We start from the raw sequence: 25,518 nt of genomic DNA on the forward strand, positions 1-25,518 counted from the left end.
AGTCCCAACTCTACCCTCCTCGCCCTCTCAGATGCACTCCAGGGCTCAAATCCAGCAAGCCTTTCTCACCATGATGCTGCTCCTCCACACTCCCTGTTAACTGAGCCCACCCACCACTCTGCCCCAAGCCCCATTTCTGCTCTTTCAAATCCTCAGGAGACCCTACCACCTGTACCTGGCTGCACACCCACAGATTCTCTTCTCACTGAAATTAACCTGAAGGAGAATTATTTTACCTTCAGTTGTTCCAAGTACACAGAGTAAAAAAAACTTCCTGTAAACAATTACTTCTTCCAAAAACATATACACTTTGAAAACGGTATTCAACATTTCTGAAAACCATGACATTTATCTTACATAACCTCCAACTTTAAAACTTTGGCTAAAATTCTTTGAAGCGAGAGTCACCTTGGTTGTTATCTTTTTACAGCGCAAAAACCATCATAGGCTTTTACACTAAATCACCCTTTACATCAGCATTCAAACCAACTCCTACTCAAAGACCTGCTCTAATGTATGTAAATCTCAGTACCAACAGGTAACTCTGATGAACACCAACATCATCAAAACAGTACAAAGAATAAAAGAACACAAAGGGAAATGTAAAATTACACATTTTGCTTAACAGCTTAGAGACGCTTTTCTAACTAAAATGGTTTAACATTTTAAGATACTGTATAAAAACATGCTGTGGATATATACTTAAAAGTATTTAATGTGCATTACAGTCTCAACTAGCTCCTGGTTATTCGGATATAGGAAGAAGCTTCCACAGAGTGGTGTAATTCCACAGTTGTCTGCTGCAGACTGTCTTGTGCTTTCCTCTGGAGAAATGCTGCTGGCCGTTGTTGGGAGCAAAGCACTTGAAGCAGGTTTCTTCATTTGTAACATTCTTTTCTCACTAGTGCACCCTCGTTTCATGTATTTTTATTTGGTTATTTTTCCTGTAACCAACCTCACCTCTGAAATTAAGTCAGCAGGAATTAAAGATACTCATAAAGAACCACTAGGAAAGAAAATCACGGAATTTCATTGCAGCAAACAACTGTACGTGCTACAGATGCTTAAGGACAAAGAAGGAAATTCTTACATCAGCTCACCCGCTCTTCCTTCCACCTCTATTCTTCCCCCCACCCCAGGTTCCTAAGACTATTACCGAAAGTATTAGAGAGATGTAAATATTATACAATAGCATTTGAAACTTTGAGAAAAAGTTGACTAATGCCATTTCTGCAGCAGAACCTCTGGCTAAGGAATGCACAGCTGCCGAGCAGATGTATAATTTCAGCATTTAGATTCCATTATTTCAAGGGTGATTTTTTTTTTACTAGATGTTTTCAGATTTTCTATTTCCATCTGGTTTTTGACCTCCCTCAGTTTAGTTCCCTTCTTTCTGTTTTAGTTCATTATGCCAAAATAATTTTCTAAATTAGAAACATCTCTACATTTAAAAACTTGTGAATTTGAAGAGAGGTGGGGGAGTGAAGCAGGGCCAGGGGCGGAACAAAAACAGACAGTTCAACGGAGGCTTGGGTTTGAATAAAAACTGTCCTGTCTGGGTCGGGTTTTATTTCGCAGTTCCTGGTTTAACCCAAATTGGCGAGTCTCTAACTGCATTCCTTCCATGAAATTTTAAGAGCAGGAAACTGAAGAATATCAGCTATATGGGAATGTTCCTACACTTCACCAGAGCCCTCTGCCCTCACTTCTGAGTAAGACAATGTTCCAGGTTTTGATTCTTTCTTTTTAGAGTCGTATTAAATTAATTACAGTTGTAAGCTTAAAAAACCCAATTAACTCACCATGTACCAAAAGAGCTTTACAAAACATATAAAGATTAGTGTAAACCAGTATCAGTGGCTGTCAACTTAAATCAATTCAGTAAAGAATCGACTAATGCAAAAGTAGTAGAAAAAAAAAATTAAATGGAGTTTGCATTGTTAAAAAAATATTCCGTTCAACTAACCAAAGTAGAAGACTAGGGCATACAATACTGTCTGTCTTAAACTTCGGTCCACACTATTGAGTTTTAAAGAAGAATTATCACTAGTAGGATCACTGATTCAGCTCAGCAAACGTGACAGATGGGCTGCAAAACCCATCAAATTTTTATTTTCATTTTAAGCTCACAATAATAATTTGCTTGGGCGAGGAAGGGCACAATCTTCAATCCTAATGAATGGCATACCCTACAGAATACTCTTACAGAAAATTTTCACAAATAAACATTAAATGGTTGTGAACTAGTAAATATAGAAGAGAAAATTAGAAAAATACATCAATACATAAAACCAAAAAAGCACTTACTCTTCTGTGAGATTTATTGTTTGCTTTGTCTCCGAGCAAGGAGACATTCAAAACAAGTTTTAAAAAATACTTTAAAGCAATACAAATAAAATTCCTAATAAAACTTCCCATATCCTCTGTCATCAGAGACGTTTCCACTTAACACTCAGTACCACTACTGAATTTTTGATTATTGCTAAAATCCCTTCAATAACCTGAACAGGAGATAGTCCATGTTTTGGGTGTTGAGTCTAAGAAGAATGGCTGCATCTCATTAGCTGGCGGTGCCTTCCTGTGCCCTGTCCCAATCCCATCTTGTAATTAACTCTCAGCTGTCCAAACCAGTGTCTGACAACTGCAAGACTTGTCCCTCGGACAACACAGAGAAGGGTAAAGAAGGGTTTCTGAAACCTTCTCCAAGGCATTCTGTAAAAGATAAATTTTTCTTCCACAAAGAAGGATATGCAGCATGGAGGAGCACGCTTTACACAGCGTTCTGGTTTTCTCATTCATATTTCCAGTCACTGAGTTCACTCTGTCTTCTTCCGATAAGGTGCTCTTGTTCTCATACTACTCTCCAAATTCTAGGGCATAGGGAACAAGGGGATGATGCAGTATTTCCTATTTCCAGTATCCATTCTTCCCACTGAACAATTCCTCACAACTTGTCCGTTCATGACTCCTTTTCAAACCCTCTATACCCCTGCACAACCACATGGGACAGTGCCTATGCCTCTGCATCACCACTGCACTGTGAACTTCCAACTGAACAAAGAAGAGCAAAAAGAATGATTAATTTAAAAAAAATATATCTGAGCTTATTCACCGCTTTTATATCCCTGAAATTCTGACTCTGAGCATACGATGTACTCATTTGCACAACGAATCTTTCATGAGCAGAGTATTAATCCTCTGCAGGAGTGAAATCTCTGACGACTTTGGCCCTCCAGAAGCCATTTAGGCTCTGCCCACTGATTTCCAGTCAAGTTTGGGATCAGGCTCTCACAGAGGAAGTGAGGCGGCCTATGAACATTTTAAGGTTTTTTTTCCAAATGAAGAAAAAGTTGTTAATAATTAACACTATAAAGACAAGAGAAAAGCAAAATTTAGACCATTTCAACAGCTGCAGCAGTGAAAAGGAAATCGCTTCCATGAACCAGGTCTATATGCTGGTACGTTCTTCTGAGACTGTCTTTGATATTTCTCCGGCTTATCCCTGCTACATCTGCTTGTATTTTGATCGGCCAAAACACAGTGAGATTGACAGTTTTCTCTTTAAGATGGTGAACTGAGGGAATGCAGAAACAAAGAATTGCTAGTTGCTTCCACATTTTATGCTAATAAAGTTGACTGAAGCCATCATGTAAAGCAATCATCTGAGGAGACACTGAGAAAATTTAAGTGATTTCAAATTTTTGTAAAAAGCATTGCTGCTCTTACAACATATGATGCAAATTAAGCTACAGTACTGCAGAGCTGAGTTAGTAATACTGATTTTTTCCCCTTTCAACGCACAGCCAACTCGTCACATACTAAAACTACACTTAAACCTACTATATTTTCCTCTGTATTTTGGGAAATTCTATTCTGGGGAAAAAATGAGCACCGGAGCATTCAGCCACATGCTGCAGGTATGCACTCTATGAACTACGACTACACAGACTTTGTCTCACCAGAACCTTTTAAAACATTTCAATAAAGTTCATAACCTTCATGCTACTCAGAACACTTTCCCCCTGCCAATGGGCACAACCACCAGTGAATTCGGTACAGGTAGCAGACTGGGCTGATGACTCGCAGGAAGAGCTCCATCAAGCCAATCACTTTCACTGTAACAATAGACGTCACTGCAGAAATTCTGAGGTGGTAACACACTGGACCTTAAATATGGCTTTGCTGTTGCTTCTCCTTTCATCATGCATATATAATCTATCAATATTATCACAATCATGAACTAGAGTTTATTTTCCTACTTTAATACTTATTTTGAATTTTATTAACCAGACCCTCACAAAACAGTAAACCTAACTGAAATGCACAGAATTCAAGTGAAATGGGAAGACAACTACAACACACCCATTAGAAACATGGCAAGAAAGAAAACTGTCTGGATTATAAATCTGAAATAGAATAACCATATTCTTCACACCATTTGTGTACAGCTGAAACAATGGGGTCATAACCAGAAACTCATGCATCTCATCACTGCCACAACATGAATGAAGTTCTCTGTCTTCTCAATATATCAAATAGACAATGACCTAAAATGCTTCAGTGTCATAAACCTACTGTAATGAATTTTGAAATATGTATTAAAGATATATTGGAGACTAGTGGAATAATTGCTTTGTTTTGCTTTTGGGGGAGAGTGAGCATAAAATACACTTAATATGCTCTGTAAACACAGCTGCTCAGGTGCTGGGAAGCCAATTCACAACGAAGACCATTCTGGCAAGTTGACACCTTGTCCCCTACTTGATTGCCTGGTCAGCGGTGGGCCAGCTATTTGTTTGTATCAAACTAAACCTCCTGAGGATTACATACCCAGAGCACAAAGTACTGAGCAGATGTTTCTGGACTGAATCCCTCACAAAATGGCTATTCTGTACATCTTCTCAATAAGAGCATTCAGAATACTAAAATGTTTTCTGTACAATGAAGACAAATGAGGTGACTACTTCAACTTTTTGCCCAATTTCAAGGATCACCTATATTCCGGTCTCCATGTTATTTTTACAGGACACAATACAGCAGGTTAAATTTTACATTTGTTTTCAGTTTTAAACATTTTTGGGTGTAAGTAAAACTACTTTATGTCTGAGAATATCAAACCCTCAACAAACTTCACAGCAACTTCTAAAGGATTGCAAGAAAACCAAGCAGAAAGAAATTCCCTGCTTTCCCTTTAAAGCACTAATCATCATGGAAGGCACGGAAGACATCATTGCGACTGGGGACCATCAGCACGAGCGTGGTGGGGCAACTGCAGAGGGTTCTGCAGATCTTGTCCAAGAAAGGAAAAAGTGGAACCACTAAATCAGCAGCAGCGAAAGGAAAAGTTTGCTGTCAGGCCAGGGAGCACACGCAGTCTGCGCCCGCCCCCAAGTCCTGCATTTTGGGAATATTAGCAAGTGAAACAAGGCTCTCGGTACTCCATCTGCGCCCACGTACAACAACTCTGACATGATATATCTTTAAATTACCGAGTTCCTTCTGTCATTTATTTACAAAGGACCATAAGGTAAGTGAAGAAAATCCCAGGCACTGAAAATATGCCCTCTTTTTACTGAGGAACCGAGAAATACCAGATGCTTTCCCATATATCCAGATAGAAAGGACAGATCTTCAACTGATACTTGACATAAGCAAGGGAGAAACATACACATTTGTAACACATTCCCTGCCACATACTGTGTGGTCTCCTTCATCCATCTAGGCTTTTCAGCAATTTACCAAAGAAGTTACTGCAGCTCCATGTGTCAGACCTTTACCTGCTCGTGGAAAGAGACACTGTCCTCATAAAAGTACCATCCACAACGATGAACAAAAAAAGAAAAGGAGGGGTGTTTTTTTGCTCTGGTTTGTTTGCTTTTAAGGGCTTTGGAGAAGGCGGGTTTGTTTCTCTTGGAAAGCCTGGCTATACCAAAATTAGTGCAAGCACTAATATCTGTTCTTTGATCCCTTCTGCAAAGGGGATGTACTCAGATCCTCCTATCTACATGTTTGTGCCCTGCTATGCCTTGGAAAGCTGTAGAGTTCTTAGTTACAGTCACTGATGCACAAGTTAAGAGAGATCCCATTAATTCAGAATTATTTAATATCACTATTTCCAAAACACTTTTTTCTTTTAAAATATGAATATAGCCTGCACTGATTTCTCATTATGAAAACATAATTTAGTGAATATTTAGCAAGTCTTTCCCTACTTTTTTTTAGTATTACACAGCCACAGAATCTGTATGTTGTTTCTTGGAGAACAAATAAAACGTTATCATCATTCCTAATTTTAAAACCAAGGAAAAAAAAAAGATAATAAATAAATTTTCAAAAAATCAATTTATCTATCAATAGCCTGCCTTTCAGGACTCTGGGAAGTAGACAAAGCTACCTATTGCTCCTTCAAAATCCTTTTCTCTTTGCAGTGCAACACTCCATGACATTTCATACAACAGCAACGCTCTTCTATGGCAAACACATGTCCATTTCGAAAGAAGTTAGCAGACGTTGTTTACTGCACATCTGAACAAGCACCATATTCAATCCCAAACATGATCAAAATTTTGTTAGCTCTGACTTGGAGGAGTTCAATAAATACACCAACTACTATAAAGAATAAAGTTAATTACTTTGGTTACATCACTTACACTTTAGATACTCAATTCCTGAATCTTGGTATCCAGAAAAAAACACATGTATCATTTACACACTCTACCATATTCAGTATTTTCAATTCTCATAACAAAGCACACAGTTCTCACTGCGAGGATCTTGCAGGGCTGCATCAAAAACATTAGGATTTGGGTCCCATACATTGACTTTAAGAAACCCTACGCTCTAGCTACATACTGTTTCAGTAAGCACATATTTGATCAGTGAATTCCAAGTAACATGCTATTTCAGGCTTGCAATTTACCAATGGCTTTCTTCTCTAATTTGAGCAGGGGCTGGACCAGATAACATCCAGAGGTCCCTTTCAAACCTAAATTACTTCACAATTAACAACAAAACCAAACAACCAAAAAAATCAGATCCAGCCACATACATTTATTGTCCCTGGAACGGAGCAGCCAGCAAGACATACTGAGGACTGGAAGCTGAATCTTGCAGCTGTGCGAGAAGATCCTCCACAAAATTTCAGACTAGAACGCAAAGCCTACCAGGTTGTATGTCTCTATATAAATATATACAAAATACACACACACTCACATAACAGATGAAACGTGGTGAATAACCTAAGAAGTTACAAAAGGAGCAAAAGTACAAGAACAAAGGACAAATACGTTGCCAGCAAGAATTTTATCCAGACTGCTACAAATGCCATGACATGGGGTATTTCTCCCTATGGACTGGATAAAGCATCTGAATATAAATTGCTCTCACGTTAACTTTTTTATTCCAAGACTAGGTTCTACTACAAACCAGGCAACTTTTTCAATCCAGCAGAGTCATCTTCCTTGTCTACAAAGGGAGCTTCTCTATTCCTACAGATAACAGGCCTGAACAATCTCTAGGACACTAATTTGATAAAAGGACTCAAAAATAATTACCTGTCCAACAGAGAACAAAAAAACGTAAATTGGAGCCGCAACCGATTTACACCCGGAGGAATCATCACGCAACTTTCGACAGAAAATGACAGGCAACTGCTGAATGGAAACACCACAGCTTACCACCACCATTCCCCGCTGCTGAATTCGCTCTTAATTTTACCCAACTCAGAGGGTGGTTGATTGAAGGGTGGTAAAGAGCCATTCACGTTTTTAAACCCTCTTCAACCGAGTTTGTAATCAGTTACGAAAAAACATCCTACTTAATCGGTACTCAACAGTGCGATCTTTTACTACCAAGGTACGTGCGATGACGTGGGCTGATTTTTCTCTTCAGCCAAGTCTTTATTTCACATCGCTAAACGGCAACGGATTCGGCAAGCCGGCGCGCAGCTTTGTCTAAAGCTCGCACAAAAGGAAGGCGAAGCACCTTCTTCCTCGCACCCTTCTCCCGCGACGGGCGCTGCCGCTCGCTCCGGCCGGGGCCGCTCGGCACCGAGCCCGGCATTACAACACCGGGGGCGCAGACGCGGGGCGGGGGGGCGGGGGAGCGCACGGCGAGAGAAGGCAACGCGGGCTGCCAGGCCGCCCGGCCCCGCCAGCGCCGTGCCGCCGGCCCCCGTGCCCACGCAGGAAACCGTCGGCCCCGAGGAGCCCCTGCGCCGGCGCGGCGGCCGCCCAGCCTCCCGCGGGCCGCCGCCCGACCCCCGCCGGCGGCCCCGGGCCGGGGAGCGGCGGGGCGGCGCCCCCAGCGCGGCGGCGCGGCGGGGCAGGGCGGCGGGCGCGTCCCCGGCCCCCCGGAGGAGAAAGGCCGGGGCGGGAGAACCGCCGCCGGACGGGGGAAGCCGCAGCGGCTGTCCGCGTTCGACGGCGCTGCCCGGGGCCGGGCCGCGGAGAGCAAGCCCGGGGGCGGGAGGGGGCGCGGGCACCGCCGGGGGAGGGACGCCCGACGGCGGGCAGAGACAGCTCCGCCGAGCGCCCCGCGCCCGCCCGGGCCGGGGGAGGGAGGGTGCGGCGGCGCAGCGCGGCGCTGCCCGGGGCGCCCCGGCGCTCCTCAGCCGCACGCACGTACGGCCCGGGGCCCGCGGCCCGGCCCGGCGCGGCGCCGCACTCACCGGCGGTGGGGGCTCCTCATCCTCCGCGGCGGGAGGGAAGGCGAAGGGGGGAGGGGGCCCGCTCCCCGCCGCGCGTCCGCAGGCCGTTCCCGGGGCCCCGACGGCTCCGGTGAGACGGGGGCGAAGGCGGGTGCGTGTCGGGCGGGGGAGGGCGGGACGGGACGGGACGGCGCGGCCCGGGCTCGGCGCAGGCTCCGTCCCGGCAGGCGCTCCCGGCGCGGCGCGGCCCGTCCCTGCGGCGCGCGGGCGGGGCGGGGCGGGCAGGAGCCGGATTCCAATCACTGCAGCCGCCGGCTGCGGCCGCGCGCACGGCGGGGGCTGAGGGGGAGGCGGGAGCGCGCGCGAGCGCGCGCAGCAGCGGCAGCCGCCGCCGCCGCCCGCCGCGGCAAGAGCGGCCGGCGGGCGTCCTCGCGCGGCCCGCCTCGCCCCGCGGGGGTGCCGGGCGCGCTCCCCCCACCCCCTCCTCCCTCGCGGCGGGGGGCGCGCGGCGGCCGTTGGCGCGGGGCGGCGGCGGCCGCCCCTCAGAGCGGCCGGGCGGGGGGTTGGGGGGGGGGCCGCGGCCCGGTCGCCCCCCCGGCGGCCGCCTCCGCCGCCCTTCCATCAACACGTGCCGTGGGCGGGAGGGCTGGCGGGGCACCCCGGGAAAAAGTTGGCCGGGAGGAACTAGCCGGGCCTGCTTTTCCTCCCCCGTAGTCCCTCCGCGGGCGGGAGCGCAGGCCGCAGCCAGCCGCCGCCTGAGCGAGCTTGTCGCTAGGCTCCCCGCCCCCAGCCCCGGGACCGAGGCGTTGCCTTGCCCCGCCGCCCAGAAGGGCTCTCCCGGTGCAGAGGGTGGGGGAGCCCCTCTCGGAAAGGCCGGGAAGGTGTCGCGGAGGCACTGCTGGCCGAGCGGAGGGGGTCGAGACGTGAGAAGCGACTGAGGCTGGGCACGGCTGCAGGGCCGGGAAGCTCCATCCAGATGCTGGTGGAGTTGGTGCCGTGGAAAATGGACAAGCTGCCAGGATTCACAGAGTAGGTGGGGTGGAGGATTACCGTGGCAGCTTTGATGTGAATTAAAGGGGACCTGTGTGTGAGTTGGGGTGGGCGACGAGCGGGCAATGGTGGCAGTAGCACGGGGAAAAATGAGGGCCTCAAATGGGCCGTTTAGCTTTGTGGAAAAATAGTTGTTTTGAAGAGGTTGACGTTGCAGTGCCGCGTGAGGGATAGAGTTCTACTGCAAAGCACTGAATTGTTTGCTTGCTTTTTTCCATTTCCTGTATCTCTAAATAAATAAGCCAGTTAGTTAGATTGGAATACATTATAAGTTCTGCAATGAGCTGCTTTGCTCGCTGATAAGGTTGCTGAGGGCCATGATTTGCATTGCATTTCCAAGCTCCTCATCATGAGGACAAATTAGCAAAGTAATAATTTGTCTGTCTGTCTTCAGGTGAGATCTCCCAGCAGCAGTGCAGAAGGAGCTTTAATGACAGTATGTCATATGACAAGGAGACCGCACAGTTCCCACCTGGGCTGCTGTTTTTAATCTTTCACTCAAAAAAGTGGCAGCAGTTGTGTTGTTGACGTGGTCTTGCCTTCCACTTGTCCTGTCACTTGGTTATTCTGCGTCACGAATGCAAAGCCGACTATAGGGGGAAGTGAAGATCATATGGATGATACAAACCTACTCAGTTTCCATTTACTGCAGACCAAAACACCCTTTAGGCCTTCAGGACACACCAGCAATTGCCAGTGTCAAGATGCCTGCCCAGATAAACTTTCTAGAGAATAACCAATTGGGAAGCGATCTCCACTTGTCGGTGCCAAATAGCCACATGTGCATATACTGTGGGAAACACGGGCTTGTTTATTCTGTTGACCTCTCCACAGCCTAGTTCCGTTTTTGCGTGCTGGTATCAGACAGGACTTGTAAATGTTCTGTACTCCACTCCAGAGTGTTGTCATCTCTGAATGTAAGATGAGAGCACTGGCTCTGCAATATCGTTCACAAGTGTTATGCCCATGGATCGTTAGGTGAGTGCTTAGCTTGCATACCATCCTATATGGCAAAAGAGGAAGTAAAATTTCAAACCTATCAACTTCCCGGAGTCGTTTAAAATGTAGGCAGTTAAAGGCACACCTACTAAGTGTAGGTGGCCAGATACTACGGTGATAGGCATTTAAAAATACAGGTCTTGTCTTACTAGACATTTAGAAAATTTTTTCCGATGACCATCATCCCGAAAAATCTGTCTGTTCAAAACAAAAGACAGCCTGCAAGAAAGACAAATTCACAGCTTTCATGCCAAGCAATACAGAACTTGTATGCTGATGTTTATAATTTCAAAGGAAAATATGAGCCTGCTGTTCTTCCACTCTGTCTACTATCAGATTATAGCAACAGAATAGACACTCAATATGGAAGAAGAATGCAACATGCATGTGTGTGCTCCCAACCAGAACCAAAGCTGTTAGAGCTAGCATCTCTTTAAGTAATAATCTGTGTGGTAATACAGCCCTGTTCTTTTCGGAGGTTGGATATTGATTTAAATCCAGTATGCATGAATTTAGCAAAAGCCACTAGCCTTGAAATTTATTTGATCCCTTGTGTGAAATGGATCAACTATTTTCATCCAATTCCCGGTGAGTAAACTTGCACACTGCAGAAACTGCCATCTCAGCTAGTACTTTTCAAGGCACTCGGGCACTGAAGATAGCACAAGTGATAGTCCCTGTTAGGTCAGAAATAGTGTTGCTGGGGATGAAGTTTGCATTGCCATAGCCAATATGCCTGTTCTCTGTGTAAATGAGCACTGTGTAAATACTTGTCTTAACCACAGAATAAAGTCAGTAAAAGTAAAGTACATTATAACAATATTAGGGCTGCAGGAGACAGAACTGTGTGTTGATCTACAATGATGAATCGTAGCAACCTTAGAAAGCGTTCAGATTGTGATAGATGTCTGATGAAACATCACATGGAAAGTACTGGTGTCTTTCAAAACAGTGCAGTACTTAAAATATGTTTCCAATTTCATACAGGTATAAACTGTCATTTTCAAAACATACAGATTTATGTATGAAAACAATGTGAGTAGACTAAAATTCCTCATTTACCATCATACAGTGGTCTGTGTGTGAGAAGGGGATTGTTGACCAATCCTGATGTGTGAGATGTTTGACCTGATGATGGAAGAGTTTTCTTTATGCACCACCTGAAGAACCCTATTGTATTTCCCCAAATGAAAGTAACTGGAAATTTAACCTAAGAGTCTTGTCAAGTAAACCACAAAGAATCAAACCTGATTTGTTTTGCTTTGTTTACCTTGCAGGATAGGTAGAGATACCTATTTAAACCAGAAGATGAACATTTTAGGTGATAGGCACTCGGAAAGACACAAGAGTTCCAGTGAGCTAGTTACCAGTAACAGATATCTCACCTGGTGAAGATTTTAGGAATCTGTAAAAAACTTGGACACATCAGGTTTTGGTAACATGAAGTATTTATTTTGTTAATCGAGCAGCACTCAAAGACACTGTAGTCCGAAAATAAACATGTTCATTCAACATTTGGCCAGGATGGCATGTGGAAGTCTAACATGAAATATAGAAGAAGCAGTTCAAGACTGACTGTCATGATGAAGAGAGCTGTATTTAAAAAAAAATAATTAAATCATGAATTGGATAGTCTTCCAGCTGCTTTCTTTGTCATTTCCTCTCCAGGAATTTCTTATTAGTTCTTGGAATCACTTGGGAACTGCAAATCTTAAATATCTAAAGATCTTTAAGAACAAAGAGTTTTATATCAGGAGAAGGTCATCCATGTGATAGGACTTTATCTTTGTAGATCCTTCTTCCCTTCAGTCTCTGGAATTCATATGTCTTAAATCTGTAGTCCAAATATATCTTTGAAAACTGTTTGCAATTAGATGAGTACTTCTCTGTTACTGTTACCAAAATAAATATTCCATGTTACATATTAAAAGAATATTACCCTTCAGCCAGGGACACAGTTTTTTCACTTAAAATGACGTGAATTTGGCTTTGTCTTTTTTCAGAATTATTTTACTTGAAAGCACATTCTTTTGATTATAAATTTATTCAGCTGTTTGTTACTTAGAAATGTAATGGATTTTTATTAAGTGTTTTAAATGTAAGCATAATTAATTCAATAAGGCAGAATCAAAGCTGTGAAGAAAGGTGTTGGTTTTTTTTTTAATTTCTGCTAGTGAAGCACTGATAGTAAAAAGGCAAAAGTATTTATCAGCACTGTGAGGCCCAGCCAACCTTCAATCCAACAAGCGTGATGAACTGAGCACAGTGCAGCACTGGAGAGCACTCTGGAGATACTCCAAAGTGTAACAGCTCAGTGCGCAGAGCACAGGCACAAGGAAACAGGAAACTGTTCCCACAAGTTAAGTACTTGGTGTATTTCGGGGTTACTTCTGGGCTTCTGCAGACCGGATTCTTCTTTAGCCTTGTGCAGGTGGACAGGGAGGAAGGAAGACATAATGGCTGTACCTGTCATGTGCCTTAGGCAGCTACTGCAGGATGTGAACGGATTCCTTACTGAGCTGTGTAGTAGGGAACTCGAATGCAACTTGCAAAGGGCTGTAGTAATAGGAGCACTCAGCCTGATGTTACAAGTGCTCTAAGGAGACATTTTGCTAGTCAAGAACCAAACTTCCTCTTGTTTTTTCTGTTTCTTCTTCCTATGCCTAGTTGAGCTGTACATTTCTTTTTTTATGGATTCCAGGTACAAAACCCATATTGCAGTCTTTTCACCAGGCCATAATAAACCCTGAGACAACTCTCCTTTTAAATACAAAGAAACATTTCAAATTATTTTGTTTTTCTTAAAGCCAACGTTGGGTAGTAAGAACATCAAGTGTCTTACACAGAAAAAGAGAATATTTGTAGGCTCAAGCAGAGGCTTCACCTGGGTGCTTCACTCACATCAGTTTGTTTGGAGAATTAGTAATATGTTTTCCCCTAAATGCATGCAAATAAAATCCTGAAAGTCTTTATTTCCTCTGAGAAGATTAAGTATTTAGACTCTAGTGCTGATTTTAAAATTTATATTCTGAATTAACTATCAGTCTGCAGTGCCGAATGATCTACAAGGAAGTTTAATTATTAGCATCTCTCTGAAAATAAGTACATCTAAGATATGTTTGTGTTCCTCCGCCTTTTATTATGAGAGGTATTTGTTATTTTCTTTTACAAGTTTGAATAATCCTGAGATCCAAAACCACACTGCATTAACATTTCTCCTACTGATGCTGAGGCTTCATCCCCTCAAGGCTTTGTAACAAAAAATTAACTTCTTGATAATGATCCTTTTCAGCAACAGAAACCGAACCAATGCTGAAAGAGGAAATGTTTTTTAAACCTGCTGTTAAACAAGGGGAATTCTTTTCAATACAGAAAATTTCTGTCTTGGTGTGTATAACAGCTTTGTCCTCAAGAGGCGTGGATGCAAGTGGATGTGTTTCTGGCAGCTATAGTGGGTAGTGTAGAGATTTACAAAGATGGACATTTATGCAACTGAAAACGCTCTGTTCCTCCAAGCTTGTTAGAATGAAACAGATCTGAATCCTATACAAAACAAATGAACCAAATAATTTCAATTAATCAAATCCTTAATTTTTTTCTCAGTCTAAACATATCTTTAACCATTAATGCATTGCTCTTAAATAAGAACAAATGCAGCAAAACACTCTTATTCTCCTCTTTTTTCATATTCTAGCAAAACCAAAATAATATAGGTCTACTAAATTAATAATGATATGCTTGTGTTACAGTTACAGCAGTCGGCTAATAATGTCTGAAAATATGTATTGAAGTTAAAGGCATAGCAACAAAGCTTTTCTCCCTTAGTCTGTAAGATACTTGAATATGTGCTGGAACTGGAACTTGAACAAGTTAAAGAAAGACATACAACTAAAAGCAAATCCTGACAAATAGTCTATAACTTCCTTTGCTTCCAATGAGAAATTGGCCTGTGTCTGCAAATCTCTGTGTTTGGCAGCTATACCTCATTCAGTTTGTACTCCCACTTGCATCAGCAAAAAATTACCTGATTAGGGATGCAGGATTGGATCTAAGATAATAGCATATTAAAATTCCACTATAAATTCAAAAGCTACTAATGAAAATTAAATCCCCAAAATATAAAATGTTCAAAGCAGTTGAACAGTTTTCAGTGTACGTACTCAAAATGCTAAACAATAGTAGCTATTGCATGTGTGACCATCAGGAAACACAGCTGTGCTTCTTTGTGTTACAATTAATTACTTCCGTTGTATATAAAATTGAAAGTATTGGTACTCTGTGGCGGAAAAAGGATATCCTGATACACTGCTCCTATTTCCTTACCAAGGCCTATTACTGAATGTTTCACCATTAATTCCGTTACAATGAATTATCCTGCGATAAATAAAGGAAGGGTAGATTGGGTGGTTAATTGTTATGCTAAAAGCTACTTTTTCTTTGCATTTTCACTCTCCTACATTTTTATCTCATTTTACTACTTTCACATGTGCCCTCTTTGATAGGAATTGTTGACTTCTAAGTAGTTGCACTTAATAATGAAAGTCTAAAATAAATGTTTACTTAACTATCCTTTGCCTTAAAAATTGTTCTTTTTTTTTTTTTTTTTTTTTTTTACATTATGAGATCTGAAAAAGCAGGAACCTTTGTCACTGTCCTTTAAAGGAATGAGTAAAATCTTCTCAGCTTAAGTATTTGTGGCCAGGTTCTCTGAAGCTGGCACACAGAGATGTAATTTATACTTTTCTGTGCCAGTGAATTTCCCTAAGCTGGAGGGGGATGAGGATTCTTACCCAGAGTTAGGGAGGAGTAGTAACAGCCGAGCATTTCACTGTTATGCATTCTTTAATTTTTTTTCTGAGAATTGCATAGGAGGAAAAACTGTTTGAGGTTGTACTAAATAGTGCAAATCTGAACCGTAAGGATACATACTGCCCCTAGACTTAAATATCTACTTTTTAATAACACTGACTCTTTCTTTATAGAGAACTTCTGAACAGAGAGCAGCTTCTGTGACTGCTTAGGAAATCAATGAAGTCTCCAACAACCACCAGCCACGTAAGTCTATAAAAGGTGCATAATGTGTTATGTATTTGCTACCAAGAATTTAATCTCTCAGGGTGCTCCTCCTAACCTAAAAGTCCATGGTTGTGTGCATAGGTGTAATTAACACCACCAGACTGTTTCCAATCCTTTATAAGATGTGTAACACAAAGCTGAGTAAACGTGGAGTCCTTCAATGTAAGCCCAAATAAATTCTGCCAAATGAACTGAAATCTTTGCAAGTTTGAATTCAGTCTAGTTGGCGTCACAACAAAGTAACAGAAGAATGGCAACTCAGAAAAACTCCCATTCCAGAAACTGGTTTACATAATACAGATGGCAGAAAATCATCATCCACATAAAATACAGCCCTATTCTCCTTTTGCTGCAGCAGCTGGCACTATGCATACAGTCTCAAAGGATAACTATGCTCTGTCATTATTTCATAACAACACAGTTTAGATTCAGGTATGCTAAATTTGATGCGATAGCTAGAACCTGAATCTTTTTGGCTAGTGCTGTCACATTTCTTGCAAGGATTTTTTGGCCAGAAGTATGTGCAGTGTAGCATAAATTCTGTGTAGCATACATGCAGTAAAGCAGAAACTTCCAATTAGTGTTGTATATATTGTGTATCCACAATAAATCTCAGTAAATCTGGTATTTCCAGGATGCAGTAGGCTGAATGAAGACACTCACGCTAGCAGCACAGCACTTTATATTACTTTTTAACCCACATTGTTACAAAGCTTACAAGCATGTGTAACACTAACTCTGGTCAGGCTTCCACACATGCAGAAATCCTAGGGAAATTTATTATGTCCTCAGAATCAGTACAGGGAAAAATTTCCAGGAAGAAAAAGAAAATGGCTCAGGGAACATGCAGGCCTACCAGTGGCATTGGGTACTGCAGAAAAACATTTCGTTGTGAAAGAATATATTTGGTCTTTGTTTATAATGCAAAAATAAAATTTTTATTCCTGAATTCATTTTTTTTATATGAAGCCAAATTTTAAATGTGTGCCCTTCTTTCTGCTCCCACATCTCCTATGCTATCATAAGTCTAGGGATTTTACCTCATAAAGCACGAATGCCTAACTGATAACAAAAACTAGGACTCTAGGTGTGCTCAGTTTAATGCATTATTATTATGCTATGTATAGTAAATGAACTATAACAACAATCTAGGCTCAAATACTGCAGGTATGAAACACATCCACTTAAAGGAAATCAGAGCCTCAGTTCTGAGTGTTTTAATCCACATACATGTTCCATACATGCATATAGGAATGCTTGCATTCATCAACATTAAGTCTTCTTTAAATCAAACTAAACTTTGATCCCAACATAATTTTCCAGTCTACGTACAATTAGATCTTATATGAATTAAAATCCTGTAAATCACTCTTTTGTTCTGAAATGAGATCCTTGGTTATGGCTATAGATATTCATTAAGCTTCCTAAAAATCCAAAACATCTTCTTTTATGCACAATAAGAATAAAACATTCTAGAAGAACAGCAAGTTTCCTAGCTTTCATGTAGCAAGCAGTATTCATTCCACAAGCACTGGAAGGACCATCACCTTTATTCAATTGAAAGTTGTATTTTTATCTATATCTTCTAATTAAAAGAAAAATATATCATTAATTCAGTTTCAGAAAGGCCTCAACTCTTTTTCTGTAACACTACGCATAGTAAAACTAAGTGGAAGCAAAAGAATTTCCGTAACACTTTTGTCATTAATGAAAACAATCTTAATTCTAAAGTAGTAAGATTAGAAAATACTTTTGTAGTGGAGGCAGATCTATTAATGATACTTTATGCATACTAATTTATTATTCCCTAACAGTTTAAATCTGGAAACTTTTAAAGGAAAAAACATGTTTTGTTCAAAAGTTTAGCTTCATTCAAAAAAAATTCATTCTGCTTGTCCTTACTACACAGAAAAGTCTTGTGACTCAGTCTGACAGTCCTTATTAGTACAACACACGTTTGTTACTGTTTTCTTTTGATGTAATCTTCCTAAGAGGAGGAGGAACTGTATTTTTAACAGCTATCCAAGGGCATGTTTTATAGGCATACAGCAGAGAATTTATGCCTGAATATAATCTGAATCTCATCCATAATTCTCTGATTTGGCTGGGAGAACAAAGCATTTCATTGTGTATTCAATAATGGTTTCAGCAATCTTATTCACACATTCCTTAGTTTCTTAATCAACAGAAACTGGCTGAATTTAAGATTCGTGATTGGGGGGGGGGGGAACAATACCAAAGCCTATAGTTTTGAAATCACCATTTTCTTCAGAGCAAATCATAGCCTTTCTTCTATTAAGAATCTCTTAATGCAACACTTGTCAAGATATCTTACACCATGCCCTTTTCTAACGAACTTTGCTCTGTTCACTTTTTGCACCCTATTAGCTGGCACAGTGCTATGCTTGTGTCTTTATTGCTTCCCCTTCCAACAGCTGAACTCTCCAGGGATCACAGTGCACAGTTTAGGAACCACTGTCTTGTGCAAAGGTTAAAGGTCAGAACACACAATCTGAAAAACAGCAATTTTGAACTGACAGAAAATTGCATATGTTCTGTTCATTCTTTTGAAGTGTGTTTTTTCCTTATGCACATTGTAAACAGAAATTAGGGCTGTAAATAAAATCAAAGTGCACAAAGTTGTGATTCCTGATGCTGTACTTTGTAATGCCATCTAAAGCCAAGTCTGTCCATTTATCATCTAACTTCTTAATTAGGTTTAATATAATTAGTTGTATCTTTAAAATTCCTGCATTCCTGAGGGGTGCACATTAGGAATGCACAAAATGGCTACTTCTATAAACCACATTGTTATATGAAGATACCTTTCATTTGGAAGTATTTCTTGGCACTAGAGCTCAATGGGGACGTTTAAAATATTTTGTATATTATTTAAAGTCACTTCTGCTAAGAAATGGAGGAACACCGCCTGAACTTATGTAAACTTTGTTCTCAGATGCATCGATGTAACCTAAGACAGAATTACCCATTCCTTATAAAGTTACTATAAACAGTACTTGTTGACACAATAAGGTCTGTGACTATACGAGTCTTGCTAAGTTACAACATGTACTGTTAGTACACTACATCTTTTAAGCATGCTAACATTTGTTTGTTTAAAACAGCATTATTTGGTTAATAAAACTTTCAAGATTGATATACAATAAAGTTGAAACCAATGCTTTTAATTTTTATTTTCACGTCTGAAGTAGAGAGTACAAGTTTGTGTATGCTTTCTTATCAGTATTACATGGCTGAAAGCTGTCAGCTGTTTAGGTGTCATATTAATAAATATGCCCAAATGATAAAGCTTTAACTGTATTTGCACATTGCTTTTATTACTATACTGTTTTATTCATGTTGGCACAGATAATCCATGCAAGGTAGTTACTCACACCTCATAAACCACACTACATTCTGTTTCTGAAATAACTAAGAACTTAGGAAAAAAGCAAGGGCACTTGTGGCCTCAAGTCAACCTGTCAATATATGATAAAACCTAGACTTCTAATATGATCACTGCAGGCAAGAAATCACTCAGTTTCAAATTCTGCTGTTTATAAATACTAAACAAATTAATATCTACTACCAGGAGACAAGTATTGCAAATAAACATTAGCGTGCCCAGCATTAGACACTGATGAGTGTGTTCAGTGCTGTGGACATTCACATTATTAAACATAAACACAAATAATCTTTAACAAAACATTTCACCCAAAGTACTGACCACTGAAGGACCAAAGTAAAATATTTTCCTTGTTCTGAATTGATTTTAGAAATGTGTAATGTGTAAATCCAATATAGTAGAACCTAACTTCTAAAAAAAAAGTCCTAAGAGTGGTTTTTTTTCTAGATAATGAAAGCAGTCTTCTTTGGAAACATTAAATTTACCCTGTTCTGCAAAAAGAACAGAAAAAGAGAAAAAGCATAAAGATAATTTTTGAAACCTTTGACTGAAAAGTTATTGAACATTTTTTATTAGAAAAAAGACTGGTCTTTTAATTTGGTCATTCTGAGGTACAGTATCTTTGTTTTATTATGTAAAACCCACGTTAATTAGAATGAAAACAAATATTTAGAAGAACTTAGGACTTGTCCCAGGCATCTATTACAAGACATAAAACATAAACAAGTACACATTATTCATCTTGCATATTTTTGTACAGCATTTATGTTCAGTGATAGTTGAAAGGCCCTGTTCTGAGGTTTTTATATATATATCTGTGCATCTTTTCCCCCTCCATATCACAAAGGTGACGTGTGGCAGAAGAGTATCAGCAGTTATGTGGTATTCTACCCCTGTGAAAGTTAAAATACTACATTATTCTTCACAAATTTCTGGTTCAGATATGTGCAAAAATTATATCTTAATATAGATATCAAGGGTGGGTAAGTGGATTCCCTATTTTTGGACCACATTATGAAGCAGCACAAGTCAAAACAGGAAATTTATTACATGATAATCCTCAGGGTATCTCTGTTCTTCATTCAGAGATATCACTGTACCTCATATAGTGATATGTAAACTAGCTTTAATCTCACTTGCTCAGACACCAGCTGGAGTCAGGGCATGTGTAATAGTGCAGGTTATCTGCCCAAGGAAATTTTCAGGACTCTCTCAAGTTAGTACGGCTCCCACTGAAAAGGAAATTTTCAGGAGTCTCTCAAGCTAGGTACGGCCCCCACTGAAGTTTGTGCTGCTGTGTTTTCACTGTTGCAACTCCGCAAGCTAGCTCAGCTGTGCTTACATACATTGCATTCACCTTCCTGCAGTACCGACTTCAAATTTACTAGATTGGATCCTGTATCCCCCTTGCTCACCCCTTCTATACATATTTATACTATCTCTCTGGACTATTGTGAGCTAGTTGTACCCTAATTTCTTGCTTCAAGCCCTTTCCCTGACTGTAGTGAGTCATCCCGGCTATTCCCCCCTTCCCCCCTCTGCCCCACCCCAACTATCTAACATGTCAACTTAGTGAAACTCGCCTTACCCAGCTATTCCCCCTCCTCCAACCCCAGCTTCAGTAAGGGCTTCCCATCTCCTCAATGCCTCATCTTTTCACACTCAACCAGAGGCCCCCCAGAGCTGGCTGGCTGCCGCAGGTGCTCTCCCTTCTCTGATCCAAGCATCCCTTCCCCTGTGCACACCGAGACCCCTGTGTCCCACAGCCCTGTCCACGCCAGCAACTAGCAGGCTGGCCTGGGCCACTTCAGCCAGCAATCTGGGCTCCCCTGTGAACATGAGGAAGAGACAGCCACAGCCGCGCTGCCTACCGCCACCTCCTCACAGACCATATGCCTGCCTAAGCTGCAGCCCTCCATCTCTGGCCATCTCCTAAAATGCTTTATCCTTCACACTGCCAGTGAAAAGGGAGCTTTTAGGGACATCGAGGGGGAAGGTGGAGAGAGACACACACACACATATACACACATGCAGATTAGAGGTGAAAGACCTCATGAAATTCTCCGGAGGCATCACAAGCCCTAGCATTTTGTGTCCTCCCAAGGAGTCTGACTCCCTGTTTTGAAGTTGACAATAAGAGACTAGTCCCAGTCAGTGGGTAACACAGAAATCTGCCTAAAGAATATCTTCAATGCAGTGTTAGTATATAATATGCTGATATTAATTCTCTTAAATAACAGAGAATAATAAACACCATTTTGTTGAATGACATTCAAAAATTAAAAGGAAATCTAGAATTGTCTCACTGTTATGAAAAGGCATTTAATGAAGTCATATGAGTGAAAAAATACTTAACTTCCATGATTACAATTTATTCCTCTAGAGAATATTATGAGCCAGATCTTTGGATTTTGTAATCAATGGAACCATATTCACACCAGCCCAGCACCAACTGAAAACAGAAAATTTGTTTGCTATAGAAAAAAAAGGCTTTGCATATGATGTACTAGTGTTTTAGAATAATTCATGCATACAAAAATCTGACCCTGTAGCACTCAGATCAGACCACTGCTAAGATCAGTGAGAACTAAGATACCTACTCAATAAATACAGGTCATACATGTCAAAACTGCCACAGGCAGTTCAGGTTGTTATTTTTGTCCAAGATGCGGACTGCCTGCAGCTAACTTAACTCTCATATTAGAACACCAAATTTCTTTTATTCGTTCCCCAAGCTTTGGATAGATTTTCATCCCTGAAAAGACACACCAATTTTCTTAAAATGGGCATTACCCATAGGAGGGAAAAGGCAGACAATGCTATGTAATTTCTTGTTACTCAAAACACAACGTAAAATAGGGTGCAGATGGCACCAGAATGTGGCCCGTAGAATGCATCCTCAGCCTCAGAAATACTAATTCAAAACTGTCAGTACTGCAAGCTGTCAACACACACATCATAATTCTCACTTTAAAAAATTAGTAAAACTTGAATAGTGATCAGACATTCCATTTTAACTTATTTTCTATCAGACAGAACTGCTGTCTCCAATACAAAAGTGATTGATATTTAAAATTAAAAATTCAAAAGTATTATCAGTACTACTTGTATTGCTCTTTTGCAAAAAAAAAAAAGTTTTATAAATAACTGTTTGAACAACATGAAAGTCATTCTTAAAATATTAGAAAAGATGACTGTATGGTTAGCCTAATTGTTGGAGCCTATCTGCTGTTTTACAACGGCAAATACTACTACAATTCAGGATGTGTTGCACTTAAACTAACAAAAGTAATAAAGAGTATGTGCCTGTGGTGTTATGCTGCCTTATGAATTTTTAATCAATGTTTATTTACTATAGGAAAAAAAAAAGATGCCCTTTTCCTAACTCTGTGGCACAGAGTAGGGAACTTTTGCAAGCTATCTCCCACTTCTAGCTGTGCTAGATTGCATGTGTGTCTTCTGTGTTCATCAATGTGAAGGTCCAGATGTAGATTCCTACCTCCCACTGATATCAATGGGAATTAGAAACCAAAGCAACTTTGAGTATTTTTTTCCACAAGAGGAAAGGAAAACCGGCTTTGGATTAAAAGCTGGCCTTTCTAGCCAGCTCCATTCCGTTCAATGTAAGAGCAATTTGGAGAAAGCCAGTTGTCCTTTTCCATTACAATTTGAAAGTGAACTCATCTACTGTGCATGTATAAGCCAAGTGCACTAGCAAGGTTGACCCAACATGCTTTTCTCAATCTTACTGGGTTATGGAAGGTGTTATACTCTTTCCATTTTATTTTCAAACTAAGTTACGGATTGTCTCCTAGGCTTCCCAGCTACATATGGATTCAAGGCAGACTTCTTATTTGGAAAGAATCTAAAATATTTGATGCTGTGAGGTAGCACCACAATGTAATGGAATAGCACTCACTTTTCATAGAGGAAACCCTAATCTATTTATTTCCCTTTGAAAGCTATGGCCTTTGGTTCTACAGATTATTGTACATGTGGCACTTACTCATTCTTGTTATGAAAGAAAACGACTTATTACAAAAAGGTCTTTTTTCCAGTTGTTCTTAAACACTAGTGTGTGGTCTAAGCAGTAAAACTGCTGTGGGTAGTTCATTTGAAATGGTATTTGCACATTACTTTTTATATTACAGTTTTTAGTTAATTTCAATATTTCCCGCAACTGTTACTCTAATAATGGACTAGTTCATTTGTTTTTACTGTTCATCCAGTAGGTTTTTGTATGAACCTTGCAAAAGCATGTTCTGCATTTACAAAAGAGGTTAAAGTTAAAATTCAGAAGTATCAACTTCCTAGCTTTTACCAAGCGAAATGCTAGCCATGGTTATCAACTTTATGATTGCCCAGTTAGACATCTGTTTTTCCCCAGCATTACTGACTACCAACTCTTCTTTTAAACATTGATGGCATGGGCATGCTTCTTGCACAGTGGCTTATCCTTCTTGGAGTAGAATGGCTGACCTTCCAAATTCACATGGCATACCTAGAATTAATAATAAATACAATCAGGAATCATTTAAAAAAAAAAAAAGAGAGAGAGGGAGAGAAAGACATGATTATCAATTTCAACTGTATTTCTCTTCTGCCCACACGTGTCTTTGGCAAAAGTGCATCTGATTTCCTGGATCAAAGTGCATGTCTTTGTAGTTTTCCTACTCCATGTTGAGGTTAGGCTCTGGTTTGCTTCAGGTCTCCGCTCTGTACTTTCCTGCTACCACTACCCACTAAGTTCACTAGTTTCCATTAAAATGAAGTCTGGGTACACAATCCCCTAGGCAGCTTCTGCATGTCCCAGCAGTGCTTGTGTAGACCATCAAAGGATAGTGGCACACTTGAGTACATGCAGCTAGCTCAGACTTTAAGACCTAGATTCTGATCCTTTAACGTATGATTTTTCAAAAGCTCTGGTTAGGTGCCATGGTCCCAGGGGTACCATCCTTCCATGGTACCATTAGATACTCATTCCTATTATTACTTTGTCTTGGTACAGGTGCTTATGCGACCAAGGAGTGAGTCATTCAGACAGCCGGTATCATTGAAAACTAATTACTTATTCTTACCAGGTTATTCTTCAACCCATAGAGTTCTCTGCCTGGCTGCATAAGTGCCAGTGTTGACACAACAAAGCATGTGAGAATGCATGGCCGAGGCAGGGCAGCCCAGGTTTAGATCAGCTTTAACTGCCCTGGAATTGTGCAGGTATCTACACAGGGTAGTGCAACACCACTTGCAAGGTCAGAGTTGACTAGAACCACTTAAGGAAGTCAACACATCAGAATTTAGGAATAAGAATAAATGTTGTCCCTAATGCTTATGGCAGGCTTAAGACCAGTGAGCGATAATGTCAGTGATGTGCTACTGCAAGTGGAAGGAAAATCACATGAAAGGATATGAGGACAGCATATTAGAAATTAAAAGTCATGTGTTTATTTGCATTTGACCTAACCTACTGAAAGAAATAAAGTTAGCTCCTACAAAAATTGCTGAGAACTGCATTAACAAAACTATCACCTCCATAGAAAATTGGGTTGCTAATTTAAATAAATACATAAGAATGCAGTTCAATGAACAACCAAAAAAGAACACAAAATATTCAGAGAAAGTATCTTTTATAAGTGATAGTTTGTGAAGGAAATTTGCTGTCTTAGTATTCCTTTCTATGTTAGAATTTCAAAAAGACTTCAATCTTCACAGGACACTTTTGTGTCACTCACTTCCATGTACCCTTGAAAGACCAGTAGCTAGTTTAGCTGTAGATATTTATAAACATTTATATACTTTCTACTCTTCAACCTAAATTTTAGAGTTCAACAAACATTAGAAATTATCACTGTCTTTTTTGGTGTGGCCAACATACTATTTTTAGCTAATTAGAGGTTCTAGATATTATTACCTTAGGAATAATATGTTGTAGAGCAGCACAGCTGTATTAGAACCATATGAAAAGTACTGTTTATCATATGGATTTTACTACTTCGTGTGCAGAGTGTGGGAATATGGCCACGCTATATAGCTGTACGCACACCACAGATTGATGAGTTTGACCAACTTCTATGCTAATTACTATTCATTCTCTCTAAACAGACTCCTTTTTGCAAGTTTCAACAAATATTCTGCATGGAAACACAAACTGCACTGCTTTGTAAGTAAGATTATGGCTATACTGTTCAGTATGGTGTTAATTTATTTTAGATCCTGCTTTATCTTTATTTGGTAAACATTGGAAAGAATAACAGCAATAGTGGTATGTATTACTGTACATACTCTCTAAAACTGGATGTTTTATTAGAAAGCACTCACTTGTGATGGTGAAATTTAATAA

At 40.7% G+C, this 25,518-nt stretch overlaps 2 protein-coding genes and 1 long non-coding RNA gene across 13 annotated transcripts in view; 1 reads left to right on the forward strand and 2 right to left on the reverse strand.

The window, feature by feature from the left end:
* BMPR1A (bone morphogenetic protein receptor type 1A) overlaps positions 1 to 8,981 on the reverse strand; it is an 86,222-nt gene extending 77,241 nt beyond the window's left edge. For 2 of the 3 annotated variants that reach the window (XM_030031024.2, XM_030031025.2), the window contains exon 1: positions 8,669 to 8,980. The gene's annotated coding sequence lies outside the window, so the exon portion shown is untranslated. Of the gene's footprint in view, positions 1 to 8,668 lie in introns of all 3 variants that reach the window. The other variant, XM_030031029.2, reaches the window with a different exon arrangement.
* Positions 8,982 to 9,064: 83 nt separating this feature from the next.
* Positions 9,065 to 25,518, forward strand: part of LOC115348403 — a 58,125-nt gene continuing 41,671 nt past the window's right edge. Inside the window, exons 1-3 of one of the 2 annotated variants that reach the window (XR_003925812.1) lie at positions 9,065 to 9,676; positions 10,092 to 11,731; positions 15,679 to 15,751. This is a non-coding gene — a long non-coding RNA (uncharacterized LOC115348403). Of the gene's footprint in view, positions 9,677 to 10,091; positions 11,948 to 15,678; positions 15,752 to 25,518 lie in introns of those variants that run through there. The other variant, XR_003925811.2, reaches the window with a different exon arrangement.
* The window catches only part of LDB3 (LIM domain binding 3), a 130,213-nt gene continuing 123,636 nt past the window's right edge, over positions 18,942 to 25,518 (reverse strand). For all 8 annotated transcript variants that reach the window (XM_030031016.2, XM_030031022.2, XM_030031021.2 and 5 more), the window contains one exon: positions 18,942 to 23,679. In XM_030031016.2, coding sequence (XP_029886876.1) covers positions 23,590 to 23,679 — 90 coding nt within the window. In that variant the 3' untranslated portion in view covers positions 18,942 to 23,589. The remainder of the gene's footprint in view (positions 23,680 to 25,518) is intronic.

The sequence above is a fragment of the Aquila chrysaetos genome, chromosome 11 (genome assembly GCF_900496995.4).
Source record: "Aquila chrysaetos chrysaetos chromosome 11, bAquChr1.4, whole genome shotgun sequence".
Lineage (NCBI taxonomy): Eukaryota > Metazoa > Chordata > Aves > Accipitriformes > Accipitridae > Aquila > Aquila chrysaetos.